The sequence below is a fragment of the Octopus bimaculoides genome, chromosome 10 (genome assembly GCF_046866305.1).
Source record: "Octopus bimaculoides isolate indiv1 chromosome 10, ASM4686630v1, whole genome shotgun sequence".
NCBI classification, from domain to species: Eukaryota; Metazoa; Mollusca; class Cephalopoda; order Octopoda; family Octopodidae; genus Octopus; species Octopus bimaculoides.
In genome coordinates this window covers 56,721,635-56,739,316 of record NC_142937.1, presented here as the reverse complement: position 1 = coordinate 56,739,316, position 17,682 = coordinate 56,721,635, and the positions used below count along the sequence as shown (strand labels likewise).

The following is a 17,682-nucleotide window of genomic DNA, read 5'->3' as shown; positions in this document are numbered from 1 at the left end:
TATGTCCTTTATTGATGTATATTGACAATAAAATATTTGGCAAGGAACAAAAACAAAAAAAAAACAGTGACTGACTGGCTAAAAACCTATAACAGCACTACTATTTACAAACTGAAATATAAAACAGATACAGAAAAATAAATTTTAACCTGCAAATTAAAACAAACACTATCTACACTAACTTGGTCAAGCTATTGTGACTTTTTTTAAAAATTATATTTGAGGCCATAGAAATGCTGAAAGCACAATACTTACCCTTGCTTTACTGACTGAGAAAAAAAGTACTTTCTCCATGAATATTACTGTTGTGAATTTTTGGGTTTGTACTTTACTTTTTCATGCATAGTACAACTCTGTCTTCATGTACAAACAAGGTTTTTAGCTGTCGCAAAACTTCTTTCTTAATTACAAAGGACTTGTAATTTTTTTCATGGGAGAAGAAGGATCACTGATTGTCAATACCTACACAGTCATCATCATCATCGTTTAACGTCTGCCCTCCATGCTAGCAAAGGTTGGACGATTTGACTGACGACTGGCGAACCAGATGGCTGCACCAGGCTCCAATCTGATCTGGCAGAGTTTCTACAGCTGGATGCCCTTCCTAACGCCAACCACTCCGAGAGTGTAGTGGGTGCTTTTACGTGCCACTGGCATGAAGGCTAGTCAGGCAGTACTGGCAACGGCCACGCTCAAAATGGTGTCTTTTACGTGCCACCTGCACAGGAGCCAGTCCAAAGGCACTGGCAACAACCTCGCTCGAATGTTTTTTCACGTGCCAATGGCACAAGCGCCAGTAAGGCGACACTGGTAATGATCACGCTCAAATGGTGCTATTTATGTGCCACTGGCACAGAAGCCAGACAGCTGCTCTGGCAATGATCACACTCCACGATAGAAATAGCAGACAAATCACTTTCACAATAAACCTTACACTCTTAGAAGAAAATAAAATACCTTGTAAGCAAAATTTAGAAGCTGGAAATGTAGTCCTAGTAATTGAGTAATGTAGTCTTAGTTATTCTATCAGACAAGATGATCATGTGTTGGACACATCTGATCAGAGGTCTAATCAATCAGCACTGACCTGGGGTTAAACAACTCTTATCATTTTCATATGTTAAACTGTATAAAAAATATTAAATCTAGCTGTTTAGCATTTAAACCAGCCATATCCACCCCAGATGTGGTTGTTGGCACTCCGTCGCTTACGACGTCGAGGGTTCCAGTTGATCCGATCAACAGAACAGCCTGCTTGTGAAATTAATGTGCAAGTGGCTGAGCATTCCACAGACATGTGTACTCTTAATGTAGTTCTCGGGGATATTCAGTGTGACACAGTGTGACAAGGCTGACCCTTTGAATTACAGGCACAACAGAAACAGGAAGTAAGAGTGAGAGAAAGTTGTGGTGAAAGAGTACAGCAGGGTTCGCCGGAGCCTCGTGGAGCTTTAGGTGTTTCCTCTCAATAAACACTCACAACGCCTGGTCTGGGAATCGAAACCGCGATCCTATGACCGCGAGTCCGCTGCCCTAACCACTGGGCCATTGCACCTCCACTCCAGATGTGGTGCCTGTTACATATATTCAAACCAGCCAGATCCAGCCTCTCACACCTACCCTACAATGTCCATTCTAAAAATAAACAATCACATCATTGAAATCTTGAAATAACAAGACAATGTATAATAAATTCAAAACAATGTGAATAAATAAGCATTACATTTGACAATGCATTCTGAATGCTAAAGAGTAAAAGTAAAATTTATTACAATCAAATTGTTAAATACCTGCAAATTAACAACACAGGCACATTCTTCTCCTTTCAGTTCTGCATTTATTTCAATGAAAGCGCTTTCATGAGCAATACTTGACCAGTATCGAACAATTCCCTCAGGTGACACAGCAATACATGCTGCTTGTTGAGACTCATTTGGATTACAGATAACACACACCCTGTTAGCATCATGTGCTAAATCACTCGGTGGAAGGGTTAGTTCTTTCACAATTCTTGAACTCTGTAAAAGAGAGAGAAAAAGAACAAATGGACTTAATTATTTGAAATTAGCGCAGTAGTTATATGAGGCACAGTGATTGAAAAGTTAAAGAGCTAGAGGTCTCTTTCAGATAGGAAGACCATGAGTTTAAAATTTGTAAAAGCAGCTATGGAAATGGAAGTAATCTAACACACATACATATATAGATGAGGAGATACTTTGCTATCCCAGTAGAACAAGGAAAGGAAAGGAAGTGGGGGAGAGAAAGATAGAAACAGAGTAAGAGAGGGAGAGAAGGGAGGGGCCTACCCACAGGGAACAGTGGTGGGAAGTATAAATTGTACAAAGGATATAGTGATGTTCCATAAAAGTGTGAGGGGAGATATTGAGAGATACCAAGTGATGGCGAGAAGAACTGGAAGGGCCTGCAATGGCAGGGTGGAAGAGATGAGTTGTGTGGGGGTTTTGGCAGAGGAAAGAATTATGAGTGAGGGAAATGAGGAAGGGATTTGAAAAGCAAATAACACACCTTCTCATAACTGCTCTGGTTGTAACGCCATATAAATAATTTTCGACCACCAACAAGCCATGCCCAGCCAGAAGGATCAATCTTGACAGTATATTCTGTAATTTCTACAATTAAAAAATAAAAAAAGAATTGTGTCAAAAAACATAAGTCATTTGAGTTCAACATTAAGAAAAAAAATAAATCTATTAGTAAAACTTTTTTATTTTTAATTTTAAGAGATTTCTCATATTTAGACCACCAATTAAGCTGAAGAAATAATAAACATTAATTAGAAATTTGTAAGCGAGCTGAAAGTATGTATGAAATAACTGAATAAAAACATCCTTAATATATATATAATCTTTTCTTCTTTTTAATTGCTTCAGCCATTAGACTGTGTCCATGCTGGGGCACCACCCTGAAGAATTTTAGTCAAATGAATTGACCTGATCCCAGTACTTATTTTTTTAAAGCCTGGTACTTATTCCATCAATTTCTTTTGCCAAACTGCTAAGTTACGGGGACATAAACACACTAACACCAGTTCTCAAGTGGTGGTGGGGGACAGACACAGACATGATTTTTTTTCAATTTCCATCTACCAAATTCACTCACAAGGATTTTGTTGGCCTAAGGCTATAATAGAAGACACTTGCCCAATGTGCCATGCAGTGGTATTGATCCTATATATATAGAGAGAGCATTGCTTGGTTGATTGATTCCTCCAGTCAAGTTTTACATTGTATAGCGGGGAGGGGGGGGAAAGAATAACGGAGTGATGTAGAGATAGCATTAGATGAGCAGGTTCAGTGTTTGTCAGCACCAGCATCAGCAAAGTCACCAAGTAACATATATATATATTCATTCATTTATAAATATATTTTTATTTTCATTTATTTATGCACCCTTTTAAAGTCTAGCCAGGCTCATAGGCCTGGTTTCCTGGTTTCTATGGCATATGTGCCCCCCCTCCCCCCAGCTGGACAGGATGCCAGTCCATTACAGCGTTTACTCAAGAAACAGGAAGAAAGAGTGAGAGAAAGTTGGGGCGAAAGAGTACAACAGGGGTTGCCACCACTCCCTGCCAGAGCCTCATAGAGCTTTTAGGTGTTTTCGCTCAATAAACACACACAACGCCCGGTCTGGGAATCGAAACCGTGATCCTCCGACCATGAGCCCACTGCCCTAACCACTGGGCCATTGCGCCTCCACTTATAAATATATACATAATTTGATTACATCAAGGATATAAAATCCTCTTAAAAAGGATGTCAGCATCCAAGTTCCCCTGACAAAATGTCCAATTAGTTATATTCAATATATTCCCTTTTTACTTGTTTCAGTCATTTGACTGTGGCCATGCTGAAGCACCGCCTTTAGTCGAGCAAATCGACCCCAGGACTTATTCTTTGTAAGCCTAGTACTTATTCTATCGGTCGCTTTTGCCGAACCACTAAGTTACGGGGACGTAAACACACCAGCATTGGTTGTCAAGCAATGTTGGGGGGATAATCACAGACACACACATACATATATATAGGGAAAATTCACAAAAAAACAACAGACGAAGACAGGTGGTGTAGAAAACAAATGGATGTATTAGTATAACGCTTGGGAATTGAAAAAGTCTTTAACACTTCGAGCCTACGATCTTCCACAGAAAGGAACACAGAAAGAAACAAGGAGAGAAAAAAAATGTGTGTAGTGGTTAGCGATCTATCATGGCGAAAGGCTTCTTTCAGTTTTCGTCTACCAAATCCACTCACAAGGCTTTGGTCGGCCTGAGGCTACAGTAGAAGACACTTGCCCAAGTTGCCACGCAGTGGGACTGAACCCGGAACTATGTGGTTGGCAAGCAAGCTACTTACCACACAGCCACTCCTACGCCTATGAAACTTGATATAATTTCTCTTATTGAATTAATTGGGCATGGAAACAATTGTAGGTTCTATGAGTTTGCTTTTGTTTGAAATTGAATATGTTCTAATAAAGTGATGTCCATATCTCAATTTGTTTTCTTTTTCTCATATATATATATATATATATATATATATATATACATACATACAAACATACACACACAGATAGGTTTTCAATGAAGTAAATTGAGATTATGCCAACAAAATTTAGAAAAATAATCGAGTTGTTTTAGACCATTCTTCCCTTTATCCAACACTTTGTTACCACAAACTCCTGTAACTTTAGCATTTTTCACTTTTCTTTCAGATTTATGTTTGAAACATCAATATTATGTAATCTACATTCTCAAAAAAATATGCATTTTAATATGAATTGTAAGGAAAGGTAATTGGGAAAGGGGAAATGATCTGAAATTCCTCCAAAAGAAGTTATTTTAATGTTATCAACATCAGTATAACGTATGCCATGGAAAATGTATCTCAGCAAAATTTCATGAAAAAAATATGCAATTTTATGAAATATGTGAAGAAACAACTTTGGTGGAATAAGTTTCAAAAACTACAAAATGTAAATATCCATACTACCACACTTGAAACGTACCTGTTATAACTCTTTATCTTGATTTGAATGCACATGAAGGTATTTAGAATGCCCAAACTTATTTCTGAAAATGTGCTAAGCACTGTTGCAGATCATAGTTTAATCAATAAGCGTAGGAGTGAGGTAAATGCAGTAAAAATAGTGGGGTCAGTGGCACCCCATTTAAGCTACCCTTCAGAAACTGAACTTCCTTAAGATATTCCTTGGGAATTCATGGTATGAAATTTATTGTCATTGCTCTGATTTGGTCACCAATGCCATGTATTTAGTTTAAAATGCAGTAAAAATAGGAGGTCAGTGGGGCCCCAATTAGGCGGCCCTTAAAAAAATAGACTCCCTTAGGACAATCCCTGGGATTAGGGGAGTTACTGGTTTGAGTTTCATTGTCTTTGCACCAACAGTCAAGGAGTTAACAAACATAAAAACATAATGGACAGAGAAACATCACTCAAATTTATAATAGGATATATATATATATATGCCTATGTGTATGTCTTTGTGACTGTGTTTGTCCCCCACTGCTGCTTGAAAAGCAGTGTTGATTCGTTTATATCCCCATAATGTAACAGTTCAGCAAAAGAGACCGATAAAATATGTATCAGGCTTGAAAACAAAAACCTAAGTACTGTGGTTGATTTATTCAACTAACAATTTTTTGAAGTGGTGCTCCAGCATAGCCATGATCAAATGACTGAAACAAGTAAAAGATATATATTTAATCTTTTACTTGTTTCAGTCACTGAACCCCACCTTGAAGGGTTTAGTTGAACAAATCGACCCCAGTATTATTTTTAATCTGATACTTATTTAATCAGTCTCTTATGCAGAACCATTGTTATAAGGATGGATGTAAACAAATCAGCACTGATTGTCAAATGTTGGTGGGAGACATACACTAACACAAAGAGACACACATACATACATATGTATATACGATGGACTTCCCACCAAATTTACTCACAAGATATTGATCAACCCAATGCTATAGTAGAAAACACATGTCCAAAGTGTTGTGCAATGAAACTGAACCCCAAACTAAGTGGTTGCAATGGGAACTTCTTAACCACACACACATGCCTGTACCCACCACTAGTTTTGTCAAACTCTGGTTTTTCACCACCATCATCATCATTTAATGCCCGTTGACCGTACTGGCATGGTTTGAATAGTTTGACCAGAGCTAGGAAGCTGCACCAGACTTGTCTGATTTGGCATGGTTTCTACAGCTGGCTGCCCTTCCTAACATCAACCATTTTACCAAATCTGCTGGGTGCTAGAAATCCTAAATATTATAGCAAAGTTGGATAATGGAAAAATAACTTACTTTCAGCAATATTCAATGCTTCAGAAACCAAAACAGGCATAGGATTTCCATAAGTCTGGAGCGTGTGAAGCTTTTCAACAGACCCACTGGCAACAAAAGAATATCTGGAAAATAAAATAACTCCTGTCTAGATAAGAAAATACATTATCAATAATCACTCTTGTTCTGAACACCACCAACCAAGATATATTTCAAAATCAGTTCCCATAATTTACACATCATCTCATGACAGAACATGATTTTATCTCTATTTCTTGATCTTAATTGTTAAGATATGATATAGTTAATAATTATCTAAATATACTAAAACAAACTGATTGACAGTTTAAATGTTCATGCTTAAAACACCTATATAAGCATTTATTCCAATAACTTTTTTTTTTTTTTTTATAAAGTTTGGAAAATGATTTGGCAGTGTTTCGGATCACGACACTGACATAAGTTGGATTTTCTCCGTTTTAACAGGGTTCTTTCCGCCAATGATTTAAATATTCTTAATAGACTTATAATTTATATTTTTTCTGAGACGAAAGTTTAAATAAAAAAAAAAAACTACGGGTTGACTTCTCTGGAAATAGTCAAATCTACTGTATTATGGAATACTATGGCAATAAACTACACTATACAATTGGATTAAGATGTAAACTCTTTAAATTTGTTTACTTCGCTCTTTTCAATAAGGTCGATGGTTCAATATCTTTTTGAAAATACCACGTGAATATAATAAACTAGTAAGAATCATAACTTGGGAGAAATTTACAGCTTAAAGGGTTGACAACTCTAACGTTCAACAATTTTAATATTTTTTTGAGAGTTAAGAAGCTAGAGACCAGATCTGTAGGTACATTGGTAAATTTTACAGTTTACTAGTTTTGCTGATAGGTGTTCGATATCAGAGTTCGAATGCTGTCACAGTCGACTACTTTTTTTTTTCTTCTCCCTGTCTATCGATAAAAACACTAACACAATGAGACACTAATATACAATGCATAATAAAAACATAGTGTATCAATAATATACTGAAGTCAATTCAATTGACTATACAGCCAATTTATCTTACAAAATTAACCTTTTCGATAATCAGACTTCTTTTATTTGAAAATATCGACACACGAATAAACAATTTATCGACAACTGGTTTTCAAATATTTCGAGAGCATGTTGAGAAGTTTTTTAATAGTACCAACACAATTGGATTTTTTTTTTTTTTTTTTAGATATATCTACAATTATAACGTAGGTAATTAAGATCTAACCACTAATGATATTTAGATAAATCGGAATTTTTTAAAATCACGTTGCGAAAGCGGTAATGAATGGACCTGACTAATGTTTTGAATTAAGCATAACTATTAGTCTTCAAATGAAATAAACAAAAACAAAAAAAAAAAGACTAACGAATTCAATGAAGAATATGAAATATTATGTGCTCGAGTCGGAGTTCTGTATCCACCAAGTTTTGGAGAAAAAATAGTTTCACTGGTCGAAGAAGTTTGCAATTTGCGACGAGGAAACATGTTCAATTCGTTCGTTGAACTGAAAGGCGGCACGTATATGTTATTTATAAAAGCTGGAATGGGCATCCGGTCTGCCGGCTTTAAATCCTGTATTGAGAAATAAATATTTTAACAAGAATAATATATGATTATTCATGTAAATTCATTATTCTATTTTAGGAGTTTTAGTTTTGCAATACCATCTGAAATATATATCTTATATTTTTCTCGATCGCATAATACGTAAATTGTCGTTTTGTTTTTAAGAATATGTTGACACTTTTGTACGTCACCTATTTCAAATGCAATCACCAAACAATGTATTGTTTCAGTATATTTGTTTCGTTACTCTTACTGTAGTATTTTATCATTGGCTATTTACCACATTAAATGAAACTTTTTTTTGGTGTGGCTTATGTTCGAAATTTTAATTTAATTAAACTGCCTAGCTATATTCAGCATCTACTATATAAATGCAAGTGGATGTGCGTTTAGCATAGACAAGCTCTGAAATGGTGCATCCTCGAGAAAAACGAATTTGATTTTCAAATTCTCCGTCCGAAAGACAATATTATTCGTAGATAATAATAAAAAAATATAATTTTCTACGAGAAATAACTCAACTTTAGATAGACAAATTTCCCACTATCACCATCAATCTATCTCTCTATTTACCATATTCTTTGACACTCGCTCTCTTTGTATATGTATTAATTCACACGCATAACTTTCATTTTCTTTAAAACCTCGTCTACTTTCATTTTCTTTAAAACCTCGTCTACTTTCATTTTTTTGATACATAGCTTATCACGCACAAAATACTTAGCTTCCAAATCCTGTTTTCTGATAGGGTAAAAATGATCAAACTTTAAAATTCTGTAACATTTTCCTTTTTTTTTTCTCTGGAATAAATGAATCGCAAACTCGAATTTATCGTGGACAAGTAAACCAAAAATTTGAACAGTTTTAATTGTAAAAATTCAAAATCTGTGACAGTAACAGAAAAGATTTCTCTCTCTCTCACTTCCTCTCTGCGTTTCTCTCTCCCTCTCTTTCTATATATATATATATATATCTGAATCTCTTTCATGTTCTTATGACAAAATATGTTGCTCATGCTGAGTGTATGTGCATATGCCTGTGATTTAAAAAAGGTATGTTTTGCAGGTGGGGGTTAAAATTTTGCTGTTGCTTGAATTCCAGCAATGGACAACTGCATTACCATTCCATAAAATGTGTTTATGGTGTGGGGGAACTATTGAAAAACATCAATACATGTTAGAGTGACAAAGAAATGAAGAAGGTTCCAGGAGGTCCAACTTATGCAGGTGTACTATTCTATAAGTCAGCCAAGGTATTCTATTGTGTATGGGTTACTCAGAATTACATATTTACAAAAACTTGTTTCAGTCATTTGACTGCAGCCATGCTGGGGCACTGCCTTAAAGGGTTTTAGTCGAAGAAATTGACCCCATCACTTATTCTTTGTAAGCTTAGTACTTATTCTATCAGTCTCTTTAGCTGAAGTTATGCAGACATAAACACACCCACATTGGTTGTCATACGATAGCGGGGCGGCAGACACACACACACACAGAAATATATACATATGTAGTGGTGTCACACAACTGGCACATAAAAGCACCCCTTACACCCTTGGAGGGGTTGGCATTAGGAAGGGCATCCTGCTGTAGAGACCATGTCAAATCAAACTGGAGTCTGGTGTAGCACCTTAGCTTACCAGCCCTTGTGAAACTGTCCAACCCATGCCAGCATGAACAACAGAATTTAAAGGATGATGATAGATATATATATGACAGTCTTCTTTCAGTTTCCATCTACCAAATCCATTCACAAGGCTTTGGTTGACCAAAGACTATAGTAGAAGACATTTGCCCAATGTGCCATGCAGTGGGACTGAACCTGGAACCACATGGTTGGTAAGCAAGCTTCTTACCACACAACCACACCTGCACCTATATATTACTGAGCATTTCAAACCAGAATGCAAATATGAGATTTCTATTTTGTGATTTAAAAAAATATATACCAAATTCTTTAGACTATTATGTTCTTCTAAGGAGGTAATGGTTTCCTTAAACTGGCATGAAGCTGCAGCTTTGTTCTAGATGTAAAGAAACTCAACACTTGCCCTGAGCAGCACACATTCTGGCTATGCCACTGCATATATCTGTGGAAAAATCAGTCATTCAGACTTTATAATTCAATGAGTAGGAATTTCCATTCAACAAATAGCTGGAATGACTTTAAAGAAGGTTGTTGTGTCAGGCCAGAACAATGCGAGAAGATACAAAGTAAACTACAAAAGGAAAAGAAAAAGTTGTAGTTTTACCTTGTATTTCTATATTTTGAGGTGAAGACCCCTTCTTCAAGACATTTGAAAGAAGTGGTAGCTGGAATTGGTCATTGCTCAGATGTTTGTGTATGGGGTAAGGTAGGGGAAGAGGAAGGAAGGTGACATGTGCAGACTGGTGTTGCTATAGCAACAAGTCTCCTTTATGTAGTTCCTTCCTGTTGTTCATGGCTGGTCTCAATTCATTTATTTATCATGGAATTTTATGGATATCTATTAAACATATATGAATAAGTTGAAAGAATGTCAGTGAAATTAATTGGTAGATCAGTAGTTTGTAGCCTGTTGCAAGTACAGCATTGTATCAATAGTTAAAGACTTGTTGCAGTCTAAAGGCTGTTAGGCTGGTCTGTGGTGGTGACTGGTTGAGTTGATGAATGAAAATGTTTCTTGGGTTGCATGTAGAAGTAACTGAACACCATCCACAAACATTTAACAGAAAATGTTATTATCGCACATTGCAACAAACTACATTGGCCTTTTACAGATAACAACAACTATAATTACAAATATGAAACTATGGTGGTTGGCTTGTGATGCTTGACCGCATTCCCAGGGATCTGGTTTCAAATCCCCACTATGGACTCTTAACTTTTAAATCACTTAATCCATCTAGCTGTAAACAGGATCCATAACATAAAAAAAAAAAAATCTTGGGATCTTTGTGGTTTTCGACACAGTTTACAATTTTGTTCCAATTGTTTTTAAATATGGTATATGGATTAAGTTTTGTATACTAATTACGAAGATGAAATTCATTTTTCCTATAAATTCATAATTAAAAAGTTACAAACCTTTAAAATTTGCAAAATTTGGGTATTTTAGACAATCAGAAGCGAGTATTTTACTCATCACTGTGACATAAACCCTGTTTCCATTGTAACCAAAGATGCTGCACATGCGCACAAGGAGGAGAAGGAGATATGAGAAAGATAATCTACTATAATAATATTCTTGTGTTTTTCTCCATCACAACATATGAATGAGGAAGGAAGGGGTGATGGCAAACTGGTAGTGGGAGTGTTTCAACTCTGTGTGAGTATATGTGTGTGTATGTAAAAGGGAGGTATGTGAATGTTTGTGTGTATGTGTGTATTGCAAACTTTCATTCTTGAATTTTTTAAACTAATAAATGTCTGTTTTAAACAATGTTTCAACTGTTATTTCTAGTAACACCTGTTGATTTGTTTGTTCGTAGCTTTTAGATCTTTAATTTGCCCACAAATGTTTTAATGTTAACTTCATGTATATTCTAATGTTTTGACTGTTATTTCTACCAATGTTTGGGCATGCTGGTGCCCCCCTCCCCTCCCAATGATGGAAGAGGTAGTGAACGTGCTGTTTTCTGATTGGCTGAAAATTCTGAAAATTATCAAGCTTTGAACACCTGTAACATTTTTGCAAAATTTTACTTGAATAAATGAATAACAAATTTGGATTCAGCATCAAAAATTACGTTTATATGATACACTGAAAACTTATTTTTAAAGATAATTGTAAACTGTGACGAAAACTACTAAGATCCAAATCTTGCAATACTAGACAACCACAGCCCTTCTTTTGACCACAATTAAGCTTCAAAAGTTTGTAACAAAGATGAAATAATGATAAAGACAGAAACCTGGTTGAGAGATTTTCCATTAAGGAGGTATTTATTTTCTTTATTTACCAGGAAGATATTACAATGAATGACCAAATTGTGGAGAGTTGGGATGTTGTTTTCCTTCATGTCACTGTGGAGGCAGACAAGGAAATTCAGAAGTTGATCAGCAGTCAAGTCAACAGGTCATCTCTTCAGCTAGGCCATTCTTTCAGTTTTCTCTGTGTGTGCCCTCCCAGTACTCTGTGTGACAGCTTTTAGAGCTGTGGGTGCTCTGCCTTAGGTGTCTGAGAAGTGATGCTTTTGTAACAAAAAATCAGCTCAGAGAGACAGCTCCAAAAGCTAGAATCTCTACAGAAGGTCAGCTCTAGGCGGTGTTCCATTGGTCAGAATTTCCTTATTCTAGTCAGTTGTGACATTGGATGTAGTGACTAAATATTCCTGCAACAAGTTCAAAGCCAAGATTGTTTGTTTATTTGTTTTTGTTGTTGTGTTATATTTACTGTATTATCTCATCAGTTTTGGGAAACCTTCAAATGTCAGGGACAGAAGCTCTTACCTTCAGACCAAAATCAATAAAAACAAGAGCACTCAGAGAGCGCAAACCTCTGCCAAAGCAACACCAACGTCCTCTCAATGATTAGGCAGAGATTATTTTTAAAATGAGAATATCTGAAATAGATTTGACTGCTCTCACAAACGAAAATGCTGAAAACGAACCCAACTGCTCTCACAAATGAAAATATTAAAAATGAACCTGACCTCCCTCAAAAATTAAGCGAAAAACAAACGGAAAAATAATATGCTTTGCTTTCTCATTTATTTGAATAGAGTATACTATTATATTTATTTGAATAGAGTATACAATTATATTTATTTGAAAAGAGTATACAATTATATTTATTTGAATAAAGTATACAATTATATTTATTTGAAGAGAGTATACAATTATATTTATTTGAAGAGAGTATACAATTATATTTATTTGAAGAGAGTATACAATTATATCTTCAAACTCCCCTAAGCGAGGAGATCAAGGTGATTAGGCAATGTTAAGCTGATGATTAGAATGCTTAGTAAGGGCAAGCCAATTCTATGGGTCAGTTTGAATTCTTGGTTAAAGATAATTCTTTTATGTTACTTTACTAATGCTCATAAAAAAAGCATGAATGTTACATTATCCCATTTCACTTTTGCATAAATTTACAGCTTTGACCGTAAGTTAGGAATCAATGTTCAATTTCATCAATAGTGTTTTCTCTGGTGTCTGACCTGATTGAATATATCTGTAATCAAAAATGTTTTGTTGTTACCATCAAGTACTTTTTTTGTGTATTTAAACATAGTGTTTAGCAGTGGAGGTGTGTGGCTTAGTGGTTAAGGTATTGAATTCATGATCATAAGATTGTGGTTTCAATTCCTGGACTATGTGACACGTTATGTTCTTGAACAAAACTTTTCATTTCACATTGCTTCAGTCTACTCAGCTGGCACAAACGAGTAATCCTGCAACGGATTGGTGTTCCGTCCAGTATATATGCCATGAAACTGGGGAAACTGACCCTTATGAGTCAGTATGACTTGAGAAGGTAACTTTACTTTTACTTATAGAGTTTGGTGGAGGCGCAATGGCCCAGTGGTTAGGGCAGCAGACTTGCGGTCATAGGATTGCAGTTTTGATTCCCAGACCGGGTGTTGTGAGTGTTTATTGAGAGAAAACACCTAAAGCTCCATGAGGCTCCGGCAGGGGATGGTGGCGAACCCTGCTGTACTCTTTCACCACAACTTTCTCTCACTCTTACTTCCTGTTTCTGTTGTGCCTGTAATTCAAAGGGTCAGCCTTGTCACACTGTGTCACGCTGAATATCCCTGAGAACTATGTTAAGGGTACACGTGTCTGTGAAGTGCTCAGCCACTTGCACATTAATTTCAGTGTTTAGCAGCGTTTGTCCATCTTTATCTTTTGAGTTCAAATTCCACTGAGGTTAACTTGGCCTGTCGTCCTTTCAGGATCAATAAAATAAGTACCAGTCAAGTACTGAGGTTGGTGTAATTAACTTTCCTTCTCTACTGAAAACTGCTGGCCTTGTGCCCCAATTTGAAAACATTTATAGTGTTATTTTCTTTAAGATTCACTGTTCCTAAAAAAGAATTATTTCACATTCTCAAAATTTCTGAATTCTTATGTCATCAACAACATACAGTCCTCACCGGTAAGAATTAAAGTTTCTAAAATGGAAAGAGAAGTTGAAAAGATTACTCTGGTTCAATGGTAGAACCCCTGGCATGTCTACAGGTGTGGGTTCAAATCCTATAGGCAGCCTCCAACTTTTTTTCTATTCAAAGGGTTTTCAACCTATTATTTACATATTTATAGATTTATTTGCTTTGAGACTCACTTTTCTTAAAACAGAAGGATTTGAGAGAGATTTTATAGTTATTTTTAGCAGGAGGAAGAACCAGATAATAAGCTCCTTGCTGCTTATTATTTGCAATTATTGTTTCACTCTGCTCTAGCATATACATGATAAAAGGTATTTTAATGATCACCATTCCATTGTCTTTTTTTTATGTGCATTTAAGACTAAATTATCCAACATATCCTTTTTTTTTTCTTTAAAAATATTACAGCATGATCTGAGAATTATTTGTTATTTCTAGCAAATAAAACAAATATTGGCAGATAGAGGTGAAAAATATATAAGAACACAAACAACAAGTTGATTACATGGTACATTTTAATAAAATTTATTATTCTTTAAGCATTAAAATAAGAAATAAAATATATAAAAATGGGTATAAAATTCAAACAGTTACTTGATATTGTTATTTATTAAGGGATCAATTGGTGGCAGAGTAAGAAGAGCATCAGTTAAAATTATGCATTTATTTATTTATTTATTTATGCCCCTATATATATATTGAGCTCATATTTCACTTGGATCATATCCAGACAACTATTTTACTTGATATTTAAGGGATCAAAAAAAACCAATGAATGGTTGAATCAGTAGAGATAAAAAATTCTTGAAGTATTAATTTATGCCCCTTATACATTCTGAGCTTATTATATTCCACAGAGGTCAAATTTACCTTTCATTTCTTTTTCTCCAAGGCCAATAAAATGAATAATGTTTTGTTAGAAATACAACAAATTATTCATTTATTTATTTAAGAGTTTAAAAAAAGAAAAGTGACTCTGTGTCAGAAATAGTAAAGCATTAAATTACATCCTTTAGAGTATGATTTTCCTTCTCCAACATTTTGAGTTCAAATCTCATTCATATAGACTTTGCCTTTTATCCCTCAAGAAGTGGGATCAATGAAATAAATTCTAGTTGATTACTAGGACAGTTCAAATGGCCATAACATTTTGCTTAAATTTGTTATCCTTGCACTAAATAACATTTTTTAAAATTCATTAAGAGATTTTTTTGGTAAGTACAATACATTCATCTTGGCTATCTAAGGCATTTTTTCTCAAAATGCATTTCAAGAAACCTATTGTTCTGAGAAAAAATTCTGGGGTTGTTCACAATAAGGAATTTGTTAAATTTTTCTTTTATATATATATATATATATATAAATTGATGTTTGCCATTTCAAAACAATGTATTTTTTGGGGTTTTTTGTACATGAATAAACTTTTTCTCCAAAACAATTTTTTGTTTAATATCTTATAAGGATGTAGAGGATTGTCCATAAAACAAATGTATGAGTTCTGAAATTTTCGGAAAATACTACAAAAAGATTGCACATCTGAAGATTGTGTTTGGGAAACCATTAACCTAAAGAATGCTATCACTGGTTTTTGATTCTTCATTGTCACTCATTGCATATGGTATTCGTCTATGAAGCAAATGCTTCTCTCCAGTGATTAGAATTGTCACGATGATGAGGCATGCAGAAGCACCCATGAATAGCCCAGCAGCCATGTAAGATTTACTGTATGACTTGGCAAGATCAGCAATGAAACCTATTATGAATAAATTGACAAGTATTTGGATTATATTTAGGACAACATAAAACAAGAAAAAGTACAAGCTAATAATAGACCTCTATGTCTTGTGTGACATAAAATGTAGTTAGATGTGTCTTGAAAATTATAAAATAATATTTTAAAATATTATGATAAAAATAAAGCTGAAATGCAAAATAGGAAGACTTAATAACTATGCTTCGTTTATTAAATAACTAAGCATAAAAGCCACATGCTGTGCAGACTGTTAAGCTCACTCTTGCAGAGGGTGAATTGGGCCTGTATCCCAAAACTAAAGAGAGTAATTATAACAAAGCATTTATTGGTACCCTACCAATATGGTATTACTTTAAATTCAATTCAAATGTAAAACTTGTAAGTTCACAAATTTTTGGAGTTTTATTAATGTTTGAATTTTCAACTGTTAGCATATAACACATCCTCATCCAAACCTGATTCCAGTGCTGAATTTAAAGAACCAAATGACGGGTAGATTTTCAAGTCCAGATTTTCAAGTCTAGGATCATCCTGATTCCAAAAAGGTATAATATGTCTATGTACAGCAAATGTAGACTAAGATACAGAGGTCCCAGATGGATGGACAGACAGAATTTTGCATTTATTTTTACAGATAGAAAAAAGGTGGTGAGCTGGCAGAATCAGAAGCATGCTGAATGAAATGTTTAGTGATGTTTTACCTGTTGCTACGTTCTGAGTTCAAATTTTGCCAAGGTTGACTTTGCCCGTCATCCTTTAGAGGTCAATAAAATGAGTACCAGTTGAACACTGGGGTCAATGTAGTCGACTCATCTCCACCTCCCCCAATCTGCCCTTGTGGCAAACATTTGAAATAGTTATCGTAGGTAGAAAAAGTAAGGTGGAGAGCTGACCGAATCTTTAGTACACCCGACAAAATGTTTAGTGGCATTTTTTCCGGCTTTTATGTTCTGAACTCTAATTCAGTTGAGGTTGACTTTGCTTTTCATCCTTTGAGGGTTGATAAAAATAAGTACCAGTTAAATACTGGGGCTGATGTAACCAACTAGCTCTGTCCCACAAAGTTTTAGGCCTTGTGCCTAGTAGTTTAAAGAATTAAAAAAAGAAGTATTTAATAATGTTCTGTAGTTTAAAACATATACCCAAAATGCCATGTAGTTAGACTGAACCCAGAACTAAGTTGATTGTGAAGTAAATTTCTTAAACATATAATAAGAAACATTGATATTTAGCAACCAGAAAACAAGCTGCTCTTAAAAGCCAATTGAAAAATTACATCAAATATCTTGTGTAAAGAGAAAATCTCAAAGTATGTGTAAAGATCTGTTTTTCATGTTTTATACAAAAAACAAAACAAAAAAACATCTTTATACATACTTTGAGCACCTGTGCTGGTGCCACCTAAAAAGCATCCATGCTGGTGTCTTGTAAAAGGCACCCATACTGGCATCACATAAAAAGCATCCAATACATTCTGTAAAGTGGGTGGCATTAGGAAGGGTATCCAGCCATGCAAAAACAGTCAACTGGAGCCTGGTGCAGCTCCTGTCAAACCGTCCAACCCATTCCAGCATGAAAAACAGACATTAAATGATGATGACAACAATAGCAGTAGTGATGATGATGACAACAATAACAAGGTTACCAGTATAAAAGTTCAGGTATCAAACACCTCAGAAGGAAATACTCAATCCAAGTATAAGAACATTACACCTAATAAACATCAAGCCAAAACCACAGAAGAGTGGTAGATACAGAGAGAAAGATATTTGATACTCACACTTAACCAAGAGCAAGGAATATATTGTGATATTCTGTCAAATGCAGAGATTTACTCCCATCTCAGAATAACAACAGAAAATGAGAAGTCTATTGTAAATGCTCGTTT

At 35.1% G+C, this 17,682-nt stretch overlaps 2 protein-coding genes across 2 annotated transcripts in view; both read right to left on the bottom strand.

Moving 5' to 3' along the window:
• The window catches only part of LOC106883067 (nuclear pore complex protein Nup133), a 49,512-nt gene extending 41,528 nt beyond the window's left edge, over positions 1 to 7,984 (bottom strand). Inside the window, exons 1-4 of the mRNA XM_089358246.1 lie at positions 7,747 to 7,984; positions 6,350 to 6,453; positions 2,527 to 2,630; positions 1,791 to 2,018 (exon numbers count right to left, since the gene is read on the bottom strand). Of these exons, the coding sequence (XP_089214372.1) occupies positions 1,791 to 2,018; positions 2,527 to 2,630; positions 6,350 to 6,453; positions 7,747 to 7,931 (621 nt within the window). The 5' untranslated portion in view covers positions 7,932 to 7,984. The remainder of the gene's footprint in view (positions 1 to 1,790; positions 2,019 to 2,526; positions 2,631 to 6,349; positions 6,454 to 7,746) is intronic.
• Positions 7,985 to 14,538: 6,554 nt separating this feature from the next.
• The window catches only part of LOC106879929 (monocarboxylate transporter 2), a 25,745-nt gene continuing 22,601 nt past the window's right edge, over positions 14,539 to 17,682 (bottom strand). Inside the window, exon 7 of the mRNA XM_014929684.3 lies at positions 14,539 to 15,794. Within this exon, the coding sequence (XP_014785170.1) occupies positions 15,607 to 15,794 (188 nt within the window). The 3' untranslated portion in view covers positions 14,539 to 15,606. The remainder of the gene's footprint in view (positions 15,795 to 17,682) is intronic.